Consider the following 21,269-nt stretch of genomic DNA (forward strand, 5'->3'; position numbering starts at 1 on the left):
ACACCCACTCACGCCCTTCATCCAGCTTCTGTCTTCCAGGGGCAGAAGCCGGTGCCTGCTCTGAACAGGCGTCGGGTTGGGGATTCGATCTCGCGGCCGCAGGATCCCAGGCCTCAGGGCTCCGCTCCCCGCGGCCTCAACAAAGGCCGCTTCCTCCACAGCTGAGATCCTCGGCAAGGGCAGCCGTTTCACTCCCGATAAACCCTCGCACCCTCCGCCTGCAGGCCCCCCGGAGAGGGCTCGCCCGCCACGCGTTCACCACGTGGACGCCAAAGCTGGTGGCGGAAGCTTCGGAGCACGGCCACACTGAAACCCGCCATCAGGAAGGACCTTTGACTCCCCGCCGAAGGAACCCGGTATCGCGAGACTTGGCGGAGGTGGCGCCGTCCGCAGATCTCGCGAGTCCTGAGGAGTCCCCTCCCTTGGCTCCTCCCCTCCCCACCCCGCCAGCCCGGGAACCCCAGTGTGTGGGCGTGCCAGCAGGCAAGATGGCCGCGCAGGCGCTCGCTCTGCTGCGGGAGGTGGCGCGGCTGGAGGCGCCGCTGGAGGAGCTGCGGGCTCTGCAGTCGGTGATTCAGGCCGTGCCGCTGGGCGAGCTGCGGGAGCATTCGGCAGACCTGCGCCTCGGGCCCCTCTTCTCCCTGCTAAACCAGAACCTTCGGTGAGAGAACCCTGGGGGCCTGAGCAGGGGGGACTCCCCGCTCCCCGCACACCCCAAGTGTGGAGGTGTGCGGGGTGGGGCGGGGCGCCGGGAGGGACCCACGCCGGGCCGAGAGGCCGCAGCTGAGGTTCGAGCCCAGCCTCCGGGCACGTTTTTTCCCTGTTTCCCGGCCCCACCGCCTTACCCGTGAACTGGAGGAGAAATGCAAGGCTTGCCCACCTGCAAGACCTCCACGGTCACGGGCGACAAGCTCTGGGCTTTTCTCCTCTTTGAAAGGGATTCTGGCCGAGTAGTGTGGCAGAATTCATCAACATGGTGGGGGTGGGGCGTGGGGGGTGTGGATGTGTTCGTGCGTGTATCAGCGCCCAACCCTGGGGCTTGAACCCAGGGCCTGCGTTCTGTCCCTTTTTTGAGCTTACAACTGGCACTCTACCGCTTGAGCTAAAACTCCACTTCCAAGACCCATCAACATGACATTGACATACCTTTAGATTCCAACCAAGAACGTGGGTATACTCGTATAAAATGTGCTGTGTGCAGAGGCCTGTTCGTAACAGGTGGCATGTGACAGCAAGAAATTGGTAAGCTAAGTATCCATAAATGATTAACTGTGTATTTACACTATGCAGATTTTTAAATATTGGGATTGATTTATATATGTCGACATGGAAATATTTCTAATAGATGTTCAGGAAGAAAGGAAAATTGCAAAGATGTTCCCATTATCTGTAAATTTTAAAACACACACACACACCAGGCTTGCAGGTCTTGACACTCTTTACCTCTCGCTTTTTTTTTTAACTTGCCCATCCCACCCTACAACCACAGCAAACTTCTTAGGCCACTTGTCCCAGATCTTTTCCCTTGCCTACATACAGTGTGAAATGTTGACTTCTTTATCCAATAGGCCCTTTCCAGTATATTTCCATCCTACTTTTCCAGCCTCATCTTTTGCTTTACCCAGCTTAATTTCATCTGTTCCATCCACCATGACACACCATTAAAGTTGCCTAAGCATGACTTGCACTTTCTTAACATTGTTCACACCAGTCCTTATAACAGAAACACCCTCTCCACTCCATATTCTGTCTTTTAAAACCCAGCACCCCCCCCCCATTCCCACTAGTAGGCTATAACTCCATTTGCAAATGACTGGTCTTCAGAGTTTTTAAAGGATATTGTCATTATCTGTTAATGAATGATACTTAACTCTATTGTCTTATAATAGTTCTCTGTTTATAATCTCTATCTTTCTAGTTTGTTAACTTCTTTGAAGGCAGGGGCATTGTTTTGTTCAGCTTTTCTAGGATACAGTATATAATACCATATGTGCCAGATGTTAGATTAGGATCAGTTTGGAGAAAGTAGCTAGTCCAACTTCTTCATATTATAGATTAAGAGACTTTCAAAGGTCATGCTGAAAATTGGCAACAGAAATAAAACAGGAAGTGAAGTGACAGGAAGTATGAGAAATATGGCAAAAATAAGATTGCTAAATGATAGAAGCAATTTTAATGGAAATTTAAAAATAGGACAATTTGAAGCAATTTATAGCATGCTGATTTCAATTTGTGGGAATTATTTTTTAGATAGTTTCAAAGTCTCCACATAGATTGCTACTATTCTAGCTAAACCATAAAGGTTACTATATTATAGACTCAAGTTCTGATCTTGTAGATAAAAATCCCTTCCTCTGGTGTGGGACTTGAACTCTGTGCCTATGCTGTTACACAGCTTGTTTGTTCATAGTTGGCACACTACCACTTGAGCCATGCCCATCCACAGCCTGATATTTTTGCTAGTAAATTAAAGATGGAGTCTCACAAACCTTTGCTGAGGCTGACTTTGAACCTCAATCCTCTGATGTCAGTCTCTTGAGTAATTAGGATTACAAGCATGAGCCACTTGTGCCCAGTAAAAATCTAGAGAGAAATTAAGTTCTAAAACTACTTACAAAAAAGAAACAGGGGCTGGGAAGTTGGCTCAGTGGTAGAGCGCTTGCCTTGCATGCCTGAGGCCCTGGGTTCGATTCCTCAGCACCATATAAGCAAAAAGAAAAAAAAGCCGGAAGTGGCGCTGTGGCTCAAGTGGTAGAGTGCTAGCCTTGAGCTGAAGAGCTGAGGGACAGCACTCAGGCCCAGAGTTCAGGCCCCACAACCCGACCAAAAAAAAAAAAAAAGAAACAAGACTTCTTATTAACGCTTTGGCTTATTGGTAATAAAGTCCCACTTACTTATTGGTAATAAAGGACCACTTATGACCTGAAAGTTATACATTGTGTATTTTAGCAAACTTTTACCACGTTTTTCTTTTTTTTTTCTTTTCTTTTCTTTTTTTTTTTCAGTTGTGGGGCTTGAACTCTGGGTCTGGGTACTGTCCCTCAGCTCTTCAGCTCAAGGCAAGCCGTCTACCACTTGAGCCACAGCACTACTTCCAGTTTTCTGGTGATTAATTGGAGATAAGAGTCTCACGGCTTTCCTACCCAGGCTGGCTTTGAACTGTGATCTTCAGATCTCAGCCTCCTGAGTAGCTAGGATTACAGGTGTGAACCACCAGCACCCAACACCACTTTTTTTTTCTTAAAAAAAAGCATTATATACAATGCAGTACACATAATAAAATGTATGATATGACAGATTTTCATATATGTGTTAAACCATCACCATAATCAAGATAGTGAACATACATTTCAGAAGTTTCTTCAGGTTCCTTCACACTTTCCATCAATACAGATGAACGTGTTGGGGTTTTGCTGATGTGAGTGAAGGGGCATTATGTATATAGAGTCATGGAGTATGCTGTCTTGCTTGTTTTAATTTTATTTCACAAAAATAATTATTCTGAGATTTATTGATGCAGTGTAAAGGAATAGTTCATTCCTTTTCCGTGCTAAGTTGTAGTTCATTGTATGGATGTACCCAAATTTATTGATGTTCGTCAGTGGGAAAAGTTTTCTGCTTAGGGGTTTTATAAATAACACTACTGTGAACATTTATATATACCAGTCTTTTTTAAATTTTTATTTATTATTTATATTGTGAAAATACCCTATAGAGGGGTTACAATTACATGGGCAAGATAATGAGTACATTTCTTATCAAGCATTGTTGCCTCCTCCTTTGTTTCCCCTTCCCATCCCTTCCCATCTCCCACTCCCCCACCCCCTACTTCCCCCCTAAATTTTTATTTATTGTTATTGTAAAGGTGATATACAGAGGGGTTACATATAAGTCAGTAAAGAGTACATTTCTTTTTGGACAATGTTACCCCTTCCCTCCCTCTCTCCCAGTTTTTCCCTTCCCATCCACAAGTTGTATAGCTCATTTTCAACATAGTGTCCAGTGAGTATCACTGCTGCATTTATACAAGCCTTTGTATAGCAGTTTCTTTTCTTTGAGTAAATGTCTAAAGATAGAAGGGCTGAAGAGTTGGATAGGTTTTTGTTTTCCATAGTTTGTATACCATTTTACATTCCCAATTCCCATGAGCAGTATATGAGAATGGATTTATGGACTTAATGTAACACCTAAAACTAAAACTTTTAGAAAAAAAATAGGATTTTTTTTAACCTTAGCTTTTACAGATTAAAAATTATACATTGGACTTCATTAAAATTAAACTTTCTAATCTTCAAAGGTTATAGTTAAGAGAATGAAAAAACAAGTCACAATGGAGAAAAATCTTTTCGAAGGCTCCGTCTGATAAAGGACTTGTATTCAGAATATATAAAAAAAACCCTCACTATTCATACAAGATGATATTACCCAATTAAAAATTGGGCAAGATGGGCAATGGTGGCTCACACCTATAATCTTAGCTACTCAGCAGGCTGAGATCTGAGGATCACAGTTGGAAGCCAACCTCAGGCAGGGAGACTCTTATCTCTAGTTAACCACTAGAAAGCCTGGTGCTATAGCCTACAGTAGAGAGTTCTAGTCTTGAGTGAAAAAGCTCAGGGACAGTGTCCAGGCCCTCAGTTCAAGCCCCATGACCCCTCCCCCCCAAAAAATTGGTCAGTGTCAGGCACCAGTGACTCTCACCTGTAAACCTAGGTACTTAGGAAGCTAAGATCTGAGGATCATAGTTTGAAGCCAGCTGGGCAGGAAAGTCTGTGGGTAGGACTCTTGTCTCTAGCTAACCACCAGAATACCACAGCAATGGAGCTGTGGCTCAAAGTGGTAGAGCACTCGCCTTGAACAAAAGAGTTCAAGCCCCATGACTGACCAAAAAAGGGTTGGCTTAAGTGGCACCAGCTTTGGGCCAAGGGAGAGCTCAAGGCCCTGAGTTAAGACCCAGTACCAGCAAGCAAACACACACACACACACGCACGCACGCACGCACGCACGCACGCACGGACTGGGATGTAGCCTATTGGCAAAGTGTTTGCCTAGCAAATGCAATGTCCTGGGTTTGATCCCTGATACCAAAACAACAACAAAATACAGTTTAAAAAAAACCACATAAGCCCAGCACTAGTGGCTCACGCCTGTAAATCTAGCTACTCAGGAGGCTGAGATCTAAGGATCCCGATTCAAAACCAGCTTGGGCAAGGAAAGTCCAATAAACCACCAGAAACCCGAAGTGACTCTGTGTCTCAAGTGGTAGAGGGCTTGCCTTCGGCTGAAGAGCTCAGGGACAGGGCCCAGGTCCAGAGTTCAAGCCCCACATCTGACAAACACACACAACACACACACAAAATAAATGGAAAATGAATGATCCCAATTTTTCTTTTTCTTTGAAACAGGATCTCACTTATGTTGTCTGGACTAGTCTTTAATCATTGGAATTGAGCAATTTTCCTGCCTCAGTCTCCTAAGTAGCTAGGATTACAAGCAAGCATACTCCATTTCACCTGGCTTTAATAACATTTTTTTAAAGGAAAAAAACCCATATCAGAAACAGTGATTCCGCATTTCCCTTTATTCTTCTCACCATGTTATATTTATCTGTTCCTCAGTTGGTGGACATTTGGGTTATCTTGGGCATGAAAACATTCTTCATTACCCCTTGGGCTCAGTGATTCAAGGTACAATCCCTGGGTCAAGTTTCCTTTGTGGATCCATGCAGAGATGTCTCAAATACTCAAATGTTCCAGATGTCTAAAAAGGTAGATTGGGAGGATCATAGTTTAAGGCTAGCCTTGACCCTCTTTAAGGCTAGCTCTACCCTCTTCTCAATTAGTAAGCCAGCGTAGTTGTACTCACCTGTGATCCCAGCTACCTGGGACTTGTAAGTAGGAACATCATGGTCTGAGATTGACCTTGAACAACAACAACAACAACAACAACAACAAAAAACACTAGGCCCTCCTGAAAAAATAACAAAAAAGGAGTGTCTGCCTAGCAAGCTGATTTCTTTCTTTATTCCTTGCTATTCATCTCTCCCTTTTGTCTTCTTCCTTCTCCTCCCCTATACTAACCCCAGTCATACCAAGCTCCATCAGGTTTATTTAAAATATTAATGACATGTCTTATTCTCCAATACTATTTCATATGCTAGGATTAGTTTTGTCCTAGATTACTTGTACTTTTAAAAACTTAGAATCAGGGCCGGGAGCTGGTGGCTCACGCCTGTAATCCTAGCTACTCAGGAGGCTGAGATCTGAGGATCACGGTTCAAAGCCAGCCCGGGCAGGAGGGACCGTGAGACTCCTATCTCCAATAAAACCACCAGAAAACCGGAAGTGGCACTGTAGCTCAAGTGGTAGAGCGCTTGCCTTGAGCTGAAGAGCTGAGGGACAGCGCCCAGGCCCAGAGTTCAGGCCCCACGACCAATCAAAAAAAAACAAAAAAAAAAACCTTAGATGTTACTTCTCTAAGAAGCCTTCCCTATACCTTGTGTTCTTTTTTAAGCTCCTGTAGCTTGTAAGCCCTAGCTTGTACTATTTTTGTACCTGGGTTGTACTCGCCTTCCATTTTTCTGTATCTTCCATTAGACTGAACTTGAGACATAGAAAATAGTATATCTTATGTCTTCATAGTCCCAACCCCTGCATAGTGGATAATAGGTATGTAGCAAATGTTTAATGAGTGAGCAGAGCTGCTGTCTTGAAGAGAAGTCTTTCTGGAAGAATCCTCTTGTGCTAAGCTGTAGCAGTTGCTTCCAGTATAACGGGACATGAACTAATGCGATCTATGGTGACTCCTTTAGGGAACAGACGGATTTATGTGTATCCATTCTGGAGAGATTCCTCCAAGCTATGGAGCCAGTTCACGTGGCCAGGAACCTCAGGGTTGACCTACAAAGGGGACTGACTCATCCTGATGATTCTGTCAAAATCCTTACTCTGTCCCAGGTATGAAATTTTACTAGCACAAATAGGAACTGACTTGTGTCATCTGTTCTCTGCCAGGTTCTATGCTGGGTGTTAGTTTCACTGTCTCTAGGGTATATCAAGGCTATTCTACTGTACATAACTATAATCTGGAAATATATGCTAAAATAAAAAGTTCCACTAAATAAAATGTTAATCAGTGTTATATCAAATACTGGTTGAACTCCTTGGACATGGCAGGTATCATATTATCTATTATTGGAGTTACCAAGATAAATCTGGGTATTTTTTTTTCTTCAAGATGCTGCTAGTCTAGAGAAAAAGATTCTTAGGTGTTCAAACACTTACTCTGCTATGTTAGGTCTAGTAGTACATAACTAAGCATTATTGTAATCATCACTGAGGGAGGCTGGGCACTGGTTCATACCTGTAGTCCTAGCTGCTCAAGAGACAGAGATATGAGGACTGAAGTTCAAAGCCAGCCTAGGCAGAAAAGTACATGAGACTCTTACATCTAACTAACCAGCAAAAAGACAGAAGTGGGGATGTGGCTCAAGTGGTAGAGCCCCAGACTTGAGAAAAAAAGCCAAGTGAGAATACAAGGCTCTGAGCTCAAGCTCTAGTACCTGCACATACACACAAAAATTTGCGAGCAAACAATTAAGAATGTAGATCCTACACTGTTTTTTATTTTCTTCTCTAAAGTGGTTATTCAGCACAAAGGGCAAAGATAAAAATTTTTTCGTTGATTCTGTGTGTACCACATTCTATAGTAGATGCTTTGTGGCTATGTAATCTCACTTAATCTTTGTAACAACCCTAAATTAAGTATCATTTTTCCCACTTTACACATGACAGTCTGGCTCAAAGAAGTTAACTTGCCCAAAGTTAACACTGCTAAAAAGTTACATGACTTAGGATTTATATTTACTGCTTGATCTATATGCGCTTTACTTTTTTTTTCTTCCCCATTTAAAGGTGTGACAATATGTATGTGCTTCTGGCCTTAATGTCAATTGTGACTTTTTAACAAATTAGATAAGCGCCACTGGTGGCTCATACCTGTAATCCTAGCTACTCAGGAGGCTGAGACCTGAGCAACACAGTTCAGGGTTAGCCCAGGCAGGAGCTTCTGTGACACTCTTATCTCTAATTAACCACTAGAAAACCAGAAGTGGCGCTGTGGCTCAAGTGGTATAGCGTTTGCCTTTAGCGAATAGCTGACGCACCGCACCCAGGCCCAGAGTTCAAGCCCCACGACCGAAAAAAAAACTTGGGTGGTAGTTGTGATCATTAACTTCTAAAATAATTGCATACTGTGGAAATTTGAACATCATATATGCAAATGTTGTTCTAACTTGGAAGAGTATTTCTGATTTTTTTTTTCTTTCAGGTTGGAAGAATTGTTGAACATTCAGATGCTGTCACTGAGATTCTAAATAATGCTGACCTATTAAAACAAATTGTTTATTGCATTGGTGGAGAGAATCTATCTGTAGCTAAAGCGGTGAGTTTGTTAGAGACATTGTGTCCTAAAGTCAAGAAAAGACCTTCTCATCTACTCAGAGCATAATAGGCTAGGATACTGTAAAGACACTTACATATGTTGATTGCTGCACCTTTCACAGTAGCCAAGTTATGACTATCATAATAGATGAGTGGATCAAAAAATGTACAAATACAGAATGGAACCTTACTCATCTATTAGAAAGGATAATATTATGTCATTTTCAAGGAAATGGATGGACCTAGAACAAATCATGTTAAGTGAGATAAGCTAAGCTCAGAGAGACAAATGGCATATGTTTTCTTTAATATATGAAAGCTAGATCTAAAAGAAAAGTGGATATGATAACTTATAAGGGACTCTGTATTCACACACAAGCAGACTTGGGGAGGAACCCAAAAGCATAACTCCCTGAACATTTAAAATACTATCAAAATGAATTCCAGGAAATAGAGACATGGGGTTTGTTGTTGTTGATGATGATAGTGGTGTTGGTATTTGGTTTTGCTTTCGAGTTTCTTTTCTTTTTAGGAGGGCAAGAAGGGGGCGCATAAGGGGAGGGAGGGTGAGCAAATGCAATCATGGTATTCAGTATGCATTATGTGGAAAGTAAACTATGCAATTTGTGGGTAGGGACAGGAGGAAGAAACTGAGGGAAAACAAAGAGGTGACAGTGTCCAAAAAAAGAAATGTACTCTTTACCTGTCTTATGAAATAACTAACCCCTCTCTACAACTCCTTACTAATAATAAAATTATATTAAAAGAAAAATAAAAGCCCTTCTGAATTGAGAGGTAAAAACTTGGAATTAACTTTGTATCCTCATGTAGATGATATCAAGTAATAAATGGATAAGTAAATAGTAGTTAACCCCTCTTTTCTAGGACACACTTGGGCTTACATTGTGTTGCTAATCTTTTCTAGTTATAAATATCAGTAGCTAAAATAGAGTGAATACTCAACTCATTGAATGAGTGCATTTTGTGCACTAATTTTCACATCAACCTTAGGAAGTAGATACATATTTTTGTTAACTTAAAATATTGTTTTTCTTATAAGGCTATCAAGTCCCTGTCAAGGATATCATTAACCCAAGCTGGGCTGGAGGCCTTGTTTGAAAGCAACCTGCTGGATGATTTAAAAACTGTAATGAAGATAAGTGATATTGTTCGGTACAGGGTCTATGAGGTAAGACTAAGAGCCCACACTTTCTTAATGCTTACAGAGTAGAATCCAGTCAATTACAATGGAAAGCAAGGGGGATCATTTAGTTTGCACATAAACTGTGCCAGCCATTATCTGAGGTACAGGGAGGATGCTGATGTGATCCCATGTTGCTGTATAGGACAATCACAAAAAACAAAGTGTAATGTGAATCCTCTATTAGAGGAGTGTAGGGTAAGTACTGTATTAGAGGAGTAGGATACCTTTGATAACAGATCAAACAAAATTATTATGGCAGTAGGAAGAAAAAGTGGCCATTTCTACCAAGTTTGTATTGAGCACTTCATTAAAATCCTCACATACACTATCTTAATTCTCGTAATAAAACAGGTACGTTAATATTTTAGCCTCACTATTGGAGGAGTAATTGACCCAAACTAAATAGTTAGTAGGGCCGTATATCTGAAATGGAACCTTGTACAATCTTAATTCCTTTCATGTTCATGGATAGGTAGAATCAATATTGTGAAAATGGCAATATTGCCAAAAATGACAGACAAATTCAATGCAATCCCCATCAAAATCCCAATGATGTTCTTTATTGAAATAGAGAAAACAATAAAAATCCATATAGAACAACAAAAGGGCTAGAATAGCCAAATCAATTCTAGGCAAAGGAGCTAAGGACGTACAGTGGAAAAAAAGCCTATTCAACAATTGGTGTTGGGAAAATTGGGCAGCCATATGCAGAAAAGTAAAAGTGGATCCCTGCCTGTCACCATGTACCAACATCAACCCAAAGTGGATCAAAGACCCCAATGTCAGACCTGAAACTCAAAAACTACTGCAAAAGAGAGCAGGGTAGACATTAGAACTTACAGGTACAGGCAGGAACTTCCTGAATAGAGTTCCAGATTGTCAGCCACAAGCAAAAAAGCCTAGTGAGATAGAGACCTGGAACTCAAGCCCCAGTACTAGCTCGGATTAAAAAATCCATTTCTGAATCACATCTGCTTAAAACCCCTTCATTTTTTTTTTATTAAGCCTTCAGGACATGCTTGTCAAATGAACTGACTAAATGACTGACAGACTACATGAACAAGTTTGTTTTTTCAGTGCTGGTATTAAGTGCTGGTATTAATACATGCTAAGCAAGAACTCTACCACTGAGCTACATATTCTGCCTAAGAATGAATGGTTATATATCTGTTGTTGCTAATTAAAACTTTCATACACCCTGACTCATATATTTTTTGGGGGTAAGTGTGGATTTATCCATATGTAAAGGAATATTTATGTACCAAAGCAATTTCTTGTGAGTTCAGTGAAGATGTTTTAGAGACAAATAATAAGTAATAGATACTAAAGAATTTAATTATATAAAGTACCTATTTAGATGTGTAACTTAAAATGAAATTTAATAGGTTTAAGAATGTTTTGACCTTTTTCTAATTTTTCTTTCAGCTAATTGTGGAGATTTCTTCTGTGTCCCCTGAGTCTTTAAACTACTGTACCACAAGTGGATTCGTGACCCAGCTCCTGAGAGAGCTGACTGGCGAGGATGTACTGGTCAGGTATGTTGACTTAAGGAGAGTTTATAAAGTGAGATGTCCTTTTTGGAACATCAGAAAACCAGCCTTGTTACTTAGCATGATTTTCCACTTTTGTCCATGCTGCCATCTTATGGCTTTCAGAAAATAGTTCAGGTCATGTTAGACAAGTTAGAGGTTTTGGAGTGACTGTGTCCTTTATCCCTAGGCAAGTGTGCTCTTACTGAAATCAGATGGCAACTGCCATTTCAGATGGTATAACATTTTATCAGGTGGTTCTTTGACATCATCTTTCTTTCCTTTTAGAGCCACTTGTATAGAGATGGTGACATCACTGGCATATACCCATCATGGACGACAATACCTTGCTCAAGAAGGAGTAATTGACCAGATTTCTAATATAATCGTTGGTGCAGATTCAGACCCTTTCTCTAGTTTCTATTTGCCAGGTAAGAAACATTGATTCTTGTGGAAATGATAGTACATTTTTTGTTGTTGTTTCTGAGTTACATAGTTGGAGGAGGCCAAAGATTATTCTCCTTAAAGCTCTTTCACTTTAGAAAATACCCATAGCCACCAAATTCATAGCATAGTGTCTTCAATCACAGTTGATTTAACATGTACAAATAATAAATGTGGTATACCAGATTAACAGAAGGCCAAAGACACATGATCTTCTCAATATATGCAAAAAGGTCATTTAATAAAATGCAGTATCTCATCATAAAAAATCAATTAAGGAACCGGCACCAGTAGCTGGCACCTGTATTCCTAGCTACTTATGAGCCTGAGATCTGAGGATTTTGGTTTGAAACCAGCCTGGGCAAGAAAGTTTGTGAGACTTGTCTCCAATAACCAGCAGAAAGCTAGAAGTATAGCTGAGGCTTATGTGATAGAATGCTATTTTTGAGCACAGGAACATCACCCAGGATCTGAGTTCAGGCCCCAGGTCCAGCACAAAAAAAAACAAAACACTTCAATTAGGTATGGAAGGACTGGACTTCAACACAGCAAAGGCCTGTAGGACATGGCTAATATGTACTCAATGGTGAATAGTTGAAAGCTTTCCTCTTAAGATCAGAAACAAGATGAGGCTGCTCTCTCATTTACCACTTAGAAGTAAAAGTTAGGTAAGAGAATCAGCAGTTAGGTAAGAGAAAAAAATAAATGAATAAAGGCATCCAAATATATGTAATGTATAATATATAATAAGTTACTTGTAGATGACACAATCTCATGTATGGAATACCTTACAGCATCTACCAAAAATTGTTAGGCTTAAGAAATTAATTCAGTAAATTTGTAAGATACAACAGCAACATAGAAAATTCAGTAGCATTTCTATACACTGACAACTATCAAAATAAGAAATGAAGGAAAGCATACCTAAGAAGGAAAAAGATCAGTATAGAGATCTCTATACTGAAAACTGTAGGATATTGATGAAGAAAATTAAAGATACAATTGGAAAGCTATCTCAGGTTTATAGTTTGGAAGGATTAATAGGGTTAATTGTCTATACTCAAAGCCATTTACAGATTGCATACAATCTGTAAAAGTTCTGTCAAAGTTCCAATGACATTTGCTACAAAAATAGAAAAAAAAAGTCTTAAAATATATCTGAAAGTACAAAATAGCAAAAGCAATATTAAACAAAAGAATAAAGCTAGAGAACTTACGGTACTTAAGCTGTAATCCTAGCTACTCAGGAAACCGAGATCTGAGGATCACCACCTAGAACCAGCCCTAGCAGGAGTCTGAGACTCTTATCTCCAGTTAACTACCAAGAAGCCGGAAGTAGACCTGTTGCTCAAGTGGTAAGAGGGCCTTGAGTGGAAAAAGCTAAAGGACAGCTCCCAGTCCTAAAGTTCAAGCTCAAATACTGGAACAACATAAAAACAAAACAAAAACATTGCCGTTTCTTTAAAAGCATGAAAAGAAATGCACATAAAAATACTAATACTGACTGACACAATGTATGTCACAAGTTTATCAAGTCTGATATGGAATCTTTAGTAACAGAAAATGTATTCCAGCTATTCTATTGCAGGATATTATTGATTAACGTTTCTTTTTCTTTTCTTTTTTTTCTTAGAGCTTGAACTCAGAGCTAGGGCACTGTCCCTGAGCAGTTTTTTGCCCAAGGCTGGCACTCTACTACTTGAGCTACAGCTCACTTCTGGCTTTTTAATGCTTAAAGATAAGAGTCTCACAGACTTTCCTGCCAGGGCTGGCTTCAAGCCACAATCCTCAGATCTAAACCTCCTGAGTAGCTAGGATCACAGGCATGAGCCACCATCACCCAGCTTGGTTGATCTTTTTAAATACTTCCAGGAGTTGGAGATTTATTCCTTCCTGAGGTAGCCTATCTTTATTTGTTGGTGACCATTTCTGTTTAAAAGTTTCTTTCCAATAGTGACTAAACTTAATGCCCTATAATTCGTATCCATTGGTCTTTGTACTCTTGTTCTCTTTCTTACATAGGACAGTACTTCAGCATCTAGACCTAGCTCCATTGATAACCTGGGGTTTCTATTCTCTCAGGACTACCCATCACAAGTCCTTTGGTCTTTATGGTCTCTGGTTTCCAAACAATACACTATTCTAGCCTTTCTTTTCTTTCTAACCTGTAGTTTTATCTCTGTTTTGTAAAAACATTGAATCTACCATTTGTGCTGTCTATGGCTTTTAAAATGCATTTTTGTAAATATCTTTAGGATTCGTGAAGTTTTTTGGAAACCTGGCTGTCATGGATAGCCCTCAGCAGATTTGTGAACGTTATCCTGTCTTTGTGGAAAAAGTGTTTGAAATGACAGAGAGTCAGGATCCCACCATGATTGGTGTAGCTGTAGACACAATCGGAATCCTGGGGTCCAATGTTGAAGGGAAACAGGTTTTACAGAAAACAGGTTGGTATGACTGGTCTTTACTTTCATTAGGTGTATATTAATTTTTGACCAGGATTCAATACTCATGTTCATTTGCTGGTGGACTAACTACATTGTAGAAACAACTTTTATGAGTAGCACTCTCTGTCCATGATGACTCATCTTTACAAATTGCATAGTTACTGCTGAACAGCTTTATATCTTTGTACTTCTCACTGTTTATGGTTTTACCAATCACTTATGACCAAACACCATCTCCCCTCCACATCTTCCTTGACTGGTGTTTGTGTTCGAAGACCAAGTTGGGACTCAGTTCTGACACTGAGGACATGGGTGTTAGTTAGCTTTTTGGACTTCATTTACTTCATGTCACTTTTCTAGGCCTCACTTTCCTCATTTGTAAAAAGGGAATAACAATTATCAGGGTTATTTTGTATATTCCACAAAATTTTTTGTATTTATAATGACAGGAAGGAAACAAAATTTGTTATAAGACTTAACAAAAGCCGGGCGCTGGTGGCTCACGCCTGTAATCATAGCTACTCAGGATGCTGAGATCTGAGGATCGCGGTTCAAAGCCAGCCCCGGCAGGAGAGACCGTGAGACTCCTATCTCCAATAAACCACCAGAAAACCAGAAGTGGCGCTGTAGCTCAAGTGGTAGAGCGCTCGCCTTGAGCTGAAGAGCTGAGGGACAGCGCCCAGGACCAGAGTTCAAGCCCCATGACTGACCAAAAAAAAAAAAAAGACTTAACAAAAATACTTTCATGGTACATCCATGAAAATGTTCATAACTTAACAGATTCTCCATAAAAGTAATATGCAAGCCAGGCGCCTGTGACTCAGACCTGTAATCCTAGCTACTCTGGAGGCTGAGATCTGAGGATCGTGGTTTAAAGCCAGCCCTGGCAGGAAAGTCCATGAAACTCTTTATTTCCAATAAACCATCAGAAAACCTGAAGTGGTGCTGTGGCTCAAGTGGTTGAGTGCTAGTCTTGAGTTGAATTACTGAGGGAGCGCACCCAGACCCAGAGTCCAAGCCCCACAACCAAAAATAAAAAAGTAATATGCAGCAATAATTTGAAAACCCTTGCGCTGGGAAGCTCAGTGATAGAGTGCTTGCCTTGCATGCATAAGGCCCTAGTTTTGATTCCTCAGCACCACATAAGCAGAAAAAGCTGGAAGTGGCGCTGTGGCTCACGTGGTAGAGCACTAGCCTTGAGCTAAAGAGCTCAGGGACAGCACCCAGGTCCAGAGTTCAGGCCCCATGACCGACAAAAAAACAAAACAAAACAAAACAAAAACACTTATGAAGCATATGTTGAAAATTTATAAGCCATTGTATATTACAGCTAATACCCTGCTATGTGTACTTATCTAAGTGCTTTTACAAACTATGACATATCCTTTTTCAGTCCTGCAGAGAACATACCATTGTCATTCTCATTTTACAGATCAGGTAGCTGAAACTCAGAGAAGTTAAGAAAAGTTTCTAAGATCATTCAGACTGGGGCAGCTGCTACTCAATCCAGGTCCTTTGATTCCAATCCTATCCACTTTGCCTTATGTATGCTGCCGTGCATATCAATGTGTGGTTTAGGTGTGTCACTTGGTCTCTGACTACATGCTTATTTTTGTGTTGCTTTAGGTCTTTATGGGGTATAATACATGAAAGTATGATTTCTCTTACGTTTTAAAAAATATAAAGTGCTAAGATGTGGAGAAATTATAATCCTGTGTTTTGGAATGGAAATGTGAAATGATACAAACACTATGAAAAACAATATGGAGGGGCCACAAAAAAGTAAATATAGAATTACTATATTGGCCCAGCAATTCCATTTCTAAGTATGTACTCAGAGATATTGAAAGCAGAGATCCAACAGCTGTTTGTACACTGGTGCTCATGGCCACATTATTATAGCTAAAACAATAATCAGTGATGGAAAATGGACCAACAAAATGTGACTAAAACATACAATGAATCTTGCTCTATAAGAGTATTGTGACAAGAATTACAACATAAAATTTGAGGATATTAAATCAAAAGAAGCTAGACATGGAAGACGTGCTCCATGATTCCATTTAGATGAGGCACATACAACAGCCAAATTCCTAGAAACAGAAAATAGATAGTGGTTGCCTGGGAAACAGGGAGGGCTGGGAACCTTGGTTAAGGATTACAGAATTTCACTTGGGGATTGGTGAAAAAACTGGAGGTGTAGATAGTGGTGACAGTTGTACAACAGTGTGAATGTATTTAATGGTGCTGAACTGTGTGCTTATAATGGCACTTTTATGCTTATATGTATTTTACACATACCAAAAAAAGAATCATACTGTTATCCTTCAAAGGAACTCGCTTTGAACGATTGCTCATGAGAATAGGATATCAAGCAAAGAACGCTTCTGCAGAGCTGAAAATACGATGTTTGGATGCAGTCTCCTCTCTTCTGTATTTAGCAGTGAGTAGATCATGAAGTTAATGCAAAGTAGTGGAATAAATAGATCAGAATAAATCTGACCTGTGTAATGCAACATAATACTAGTTAGCTTAATGTAAACGTTGACCAAGTAAATGTCATCTTTCTTACTTTTAATAAAAGATAATCTTCATTATTAGATAGTGACAGTTTCAGTTAGAGTGAACTATAGGGTGTTAGAATTGAGCCTGGTACCAATAGCTCACACCTGTAATCCTAGCTGCTTGGAAAATAGGGATTTTGAGGACTGCCTCAGCAAAGCCTTTTTGAGCAAAAGCATGTTGATATATGCCTGTCATGCCAACTACAGTTGTAAATATAATAGGATCTTGGTGCACAGTGGCCCAGGAAAAAAGGGTGACCCTATTTCAAAAATACTTAAAGCCAAAAGGCCTGGGGACATGGCTCATGTGGTAGAACACCTATCTAGCAAGCATAAACCTTGAGTTCAAATTACAGTACTTTAAAAGTGAAACAAAAAGAACCATTAGATATTGCTAAACCTCCCACAAAAACTGGGGAAGTTCTGGGCTGGGCCTGAGTATGAGTGTTTTAGACTTAAGTAAGACCACATAACCCAAGTTTTCTGATTTAAATACATCCTTTTCTCCTTGTACATTAATTTTGTCCTGAGATCTTTCCTTTTCTTGTCCTGTAGCCTGAGCAGCAGACTGATGACCTCCTGAGAATGACAGAGTCATGGTTTTCCTCTTTGTCAAGGGACTCACTGGACCTCTTCCGTGGGATCAGTAATCAGCCCTTCCCTGAACTACACTGTGCTGCCTTAAAAGTGTTCACAGTAGGTATTCTCCTCCATTGGCCTTGCTGGGGTTTGGCCAAGTCAACACAAGTGCTTACAGTGAGCCAGTGTCCATGCTGTGCTCTTGCAAGGACACCACATAGTTTCTGCCGCCTGCCCTGATCTTCCTGAGCCTTATTTCCTGCCACTCCCTTCTGGCACTTAATGCTCTTGCTTGTCTTGTCTCTGGACTTTGCTGTACCTTCTGCATCCAGTACTTTCTCCTAACTTTCTTTCTTTTTTTTTTCTCTCTCTCCTAACTTTCTTCATTCATTCTTCAGGTACTTTTTCAGTACATTTTTACCCCAATGGGTTAAATGATTTTGGCTTTCATATCATTTTTATTCATTCGTTCATGAAATATTTCAAGTTTAAAGTCATACCATGCTAACTTCCATTCCCTTTCCCTCCTTCCTGAATATAATCATTACAAACTCAGGATTTACAGGCCCATAGGTGATGTCATATTTCTCATATAAGTTGTGTGTATTTCATACGTTGGGTTTTTTTTGGTTTTTTTGGTTTTTTTTGGTCTGGTCGTGGGTCCTAAACTCTGGACCTGGGCACTGTCCCTCAGCTCTTCAGCTCAAGGCTAACGCTCTACCACTTGAGCCACAGCGCCACTTCTGGCTTTTTTCTTTTTGCTTATGGGGTGCCGAGGAATCAAACCCAGGGCCTGCATGCACGTAAGGCAAGCACTCTACCTCTGAGCCACCTTCACAGCACCGCTATTTCATACATTCTTAAATTGTGTAACTGGTATCATCATACTGTTCATGTAATTCTCCTACTTGCTTTATCTCTCCAACATTCTTTTAAAAAGATGCCAGTATTACTTTGTATGTCCCTCCCCCACAGTATAACCCCTGCTTTCACTATATTTGATGTCAGTATAACTTGTGGGGGAGATGGGGAAAAACCAGTTGTTTAAGGATACAGGTAGACCTGTTGCAACAATGAGAAGTACAAGTTGTCATGTCCAAAACGAGCTTTACAACGTCGGTGCGGGGGGGAGGGGGGGGAGGAGAAGGATTGGGATTGGGGGGGAGGGGGGAGGCTGGGAAGGGATGTAAAGGGTAAACAAAGGAGGAGGCTGCAATGCTTGGTAAGAAATGTATGCATTATCCTGCCCATGTAATTGTAACTCCTCTGTACAGTATGTTCACAAATAAAATTAAATTAAATTAAAAAAAAAAGATGCCAGTATTAAAAGAGGTAGTTAAGAAATCAGTATTTCGTTGAATAGCTACAATGTGTGACATTCTGCAAATGAAGATTTAGATAGTGGCTGTAGATAGCTTGTGATCCTAACTATTCAGGAGGCTGAGGTCTGGGGAGCAGAGTTCCAAGCCAACCCCAGCAGGAAAGTCCATGAGACTCTTATCTCCAATTAATCACCAAAAAGGCCAGAAGTGGAGCTGTGGCTCAGGTGGCAGCACACTATCTCTGAGCAAACAAACAAACAAAAAGCTCATGGATGGTGCCTAAGCCCTAAATTCAGGCCTCAGTACCTATACTGAAGGAAAAAAAAAAACTCTCATAAGTATTAACTTATGTCATTATCTTTTTAATTTATGTCGTTTGCTTTTTATTTTTTATTTGTTGTATATAACTTGGATCTGCTTTTTTCATATAATAGATCTGTCCATGTTAATATGTGTTCTCCCTGTAAATTAGTCTTAATGTTATTTTTACTGTATGTGTGGTTATATTCCATAATTTACATAAATATTTCCTCATTATTTGACATTATGTTGTAACTTGTTTCTTGTTTCTCAGGACAGAATTTAATTAGGTAAAAGGGAATATTTTTAGGGTTCAGTGCTGCCACATTTCTGAGTATTACGCCATCTCATAACTGAAGCCCAGAGCAATTATGTTCTTTATGCTTTCTGTTTCAGGCCATTGCAAACCAACCCTGGGCTCAGAAACTTATGTTCAACAGTCCAGGTTTTGTGGAATATGTGATGGACCGGTCTGTGGAACATGACAAAGCTTCAAAGGATGCCAAATACGAACTGGTGAAAGCCCTTGCCAATTCCAAAACAATTGCAGAAATCTTTGGGAATCCAAATTATTTGAGGCTTAGAACATACCTAAGTGAAGGTCCATACTATGTGAAACCTGTTTCCACAACGGCAGTAGAAGGAGCTGATTGAGTTTTTCTAGAGTCTGATGTAGGGGACCATGTTTTTACCTGGACTTCTCCTAAGGCATTCGGCTCCATCCGTATTTTGGACAACAGAAACTTCCCTCTTCCCCAAGCTATCATGGAGTGTCTGACGTAACCCTTATCACTAACGTTGTTTCTTTCCATGTTGTTGAGATACAACATAGAACCAAGAGCAAGCAGACATGATCAAAAGAGAACTAGTGTTTTTCAGATTCCTCTGACTGCCTTAATCTTTCCAGTAAGGTAAAAGTTTTGTTCTTAGGGAATTTCCATGGACGTATTCATGTTCTTATTTATAAATATGCTTCAGAATAAACCAAAGTATTTCAGAATTCCTTTTACCACCGTGTGTGTGTGTGTGTGTGTGTGTGTGTGTGTGTGTGTGTGTGTGTGTGTGTGTGTGTGTGTGTGTGTGTGTGTGTGTGTGTGTGTGTGTGTGTGTGTGTGTGTGTGTGTGTGTGTGTGTGTACTCTTTTTCTTTGGAGTCTGCTTTCAAAGAAAGTCTTAGATATTTTTGAAAGATAAGTAGTTTGACATCCTCAAGTTATGTTCCCTGTACAAGGAATGAATACCTTTAATAAAGATCTCTCATGTCTTGTTGTTATTCTTCCTTGGGAAAGTAGACATAAAATAAATCTCAACACTGGGCACCAGTGGCTCATACCTATAATCCTAATTACTGGGGAGGCTGAGATCTGAGGATTATGGGTCAAAGCTAGCCCAGGCAGGAAAGTCCATGAGACTTATCTCCAGTTAACCACCAAAAAAATAAGTGGCACTGTGGCTTAAAGTGGTAGCATGCTAGCCTTGAGTGCAAAAGCGCACAGACAGTGTCCAGGACCTGAGTTCAAGCCCCATGATGGACAAAAATAAATAAAAATATAAATCTCAAAAAAAGTTTGGTATTTTCTTTCTGTGGTCTTGTTAAGCTGGTGCTCTACTATTTAAGCCATACTGTGAGGTCCTTCCTTTAATTTTTGCTGTGTATCAATGGATTTTGCCCTGTTATGGTTGGTCCCTGAACTGCCATTTTATGTATGGGTAGATCATCATTGTGAGGATTTTGCTATTTTTGAGACCTATATAGTATCTTGAGTTAATCAGAGAAGGAACTGAGTCCTAATATCCAGAGTCAGAATAGAAGAAACAATATATATAAACTAGAATGCCATCTTCTTATTTTACAAAGGGTAATCTTTCTTTACATTGACAAAAACTGTACACACTTGTTTTCCAGTGTCCTCTCTAAACAGGAAAGCAATCTGCTGAGATCACCTGTCCTAAGGCATGTTAGAGTGGCAGCTTTCAACTGAGGCCCTGTTGATGGCTCAAGTGATAGAGCACTTGCCTAGCATGAACAAAGTACTGAGTACCCCAGTGCCACTTTGTACTTCCCCCGCTGCCCCAAAAGAAGAGGTTTCTTTTAGGCCATTTTAACTTGATAATCTCTGCTCTATAACAAAATGGTTCTCAAGTAACTGGATTCTGCTATCTTGAGTGATAACCCTCATTCTCTAGTGCCTCTTGGTCTCCTTTTACCATGTCTCTTCCATTCTTAAAATTGCTAATTAGGTTATAGCTAGGCAATACCTGGTTAGAAGCTCTTTTTTCTTTTTTTAAAAGAATTTTTTATAACACAGATCAGTTGTACAATGGTGAATGAAAGTTCATTGTGACATGGCAGTAATACGTACATTATACTGTCATCAAACTCACCCCTTCTGTCTGCCTCATCCCCCCTCCTGGAATACTCTCTTAAAGTGACTGTTAG

General features: G+C 40.4%; 1 protein-coding gene across 2 annotated transcripts; it reads left to right on the forward strand.

The window, feature by feature from the left end:
• Nucleotides 1-464: 464 nt before the first annotated feature.
• LOC138821395 (26S proteasome non-ATPase regulatory subunit 5) lies at nt 465-19,837 on the forward strand. Of its 2 annotated transcripts, XM_070013590.1 has the most exons (10): nt 465-661; nt 6,812-6,956; nt 8,329-8,442; nt 9,502-9,630; nt 11,071-11,180; nt 11,463-11,605; nt 13,874-14,065; nt 16,399-16,508; nt 17,185-17,325; nt 19,227-19,837. In XM_070013590.1, the coding sequence occupies exons 1-10, from the start codon at nt 489-491 to the stop codon at nt 19,482-19,484; spliced, it is 1,515 nt and encodes a 504-aa protein (XP_069869691.1). In that variant the 5' UTR covers nt 465-488; the 3' UTR covers nt 19,485-19,837. The 2 variants fall into 2 exon arrangements, with proteins under 2 accessions (XP_069869691.1, XP_069869693.1); XM_070013592.1 differs by lacking the exon at nt 6,812-6,956 and having other exon boundaries at nt 590-661.
• The last annotated feature ends 1,432 nt before the right edge of the window (nt 19,838-21,269 follow it).

The sequence above is a fragment of the Dipodomys merriami genome, unplaced genomic scaffold (assembly GCF_024711535.1).
Source record: "Dipodomys merriami isolate MVZ:Mamm:240054 unplaced genomic scaffold, mDipMer1.0.p SCAF_910, whole genome shotgun sequence".
Taxonomy (NCBI): domain Eukaryota; kingdom Metazoa; phylum Chordata; class Mammalia; order Rodentia; family Heteromyidae; genus Dipodomys; species Dipodomys merriami.

What these genes read in the sequence shown, in the direction of transcription:
- LOC138821395 (XM_070013590.1), top strand. Translation starts at nt 489, where the DNA reads ATGGCCGCGCAGGCGCTCGCTCTGCTGCGGGAGGTGGCGCGGCTGGAG. An exon ending in AAATCCTTACTCTGTCCCAG is followed by an intron (nt 6,957 to 8,328) that starts GTATGAAATTTT and finishes TTTTTCTTTCAG; the next exon opens with GTTGGAAGAATTGTTGAACA. An exon ending in ATCTATCTGTAGCTAAAGCG is followed by an intron (nt 8,443 to 9,501) that starts GTGAGTTTGTTA and finishes TTTTCTTATAAG; the next exon opens with GCTATCAAGTCCCTGTCAAG.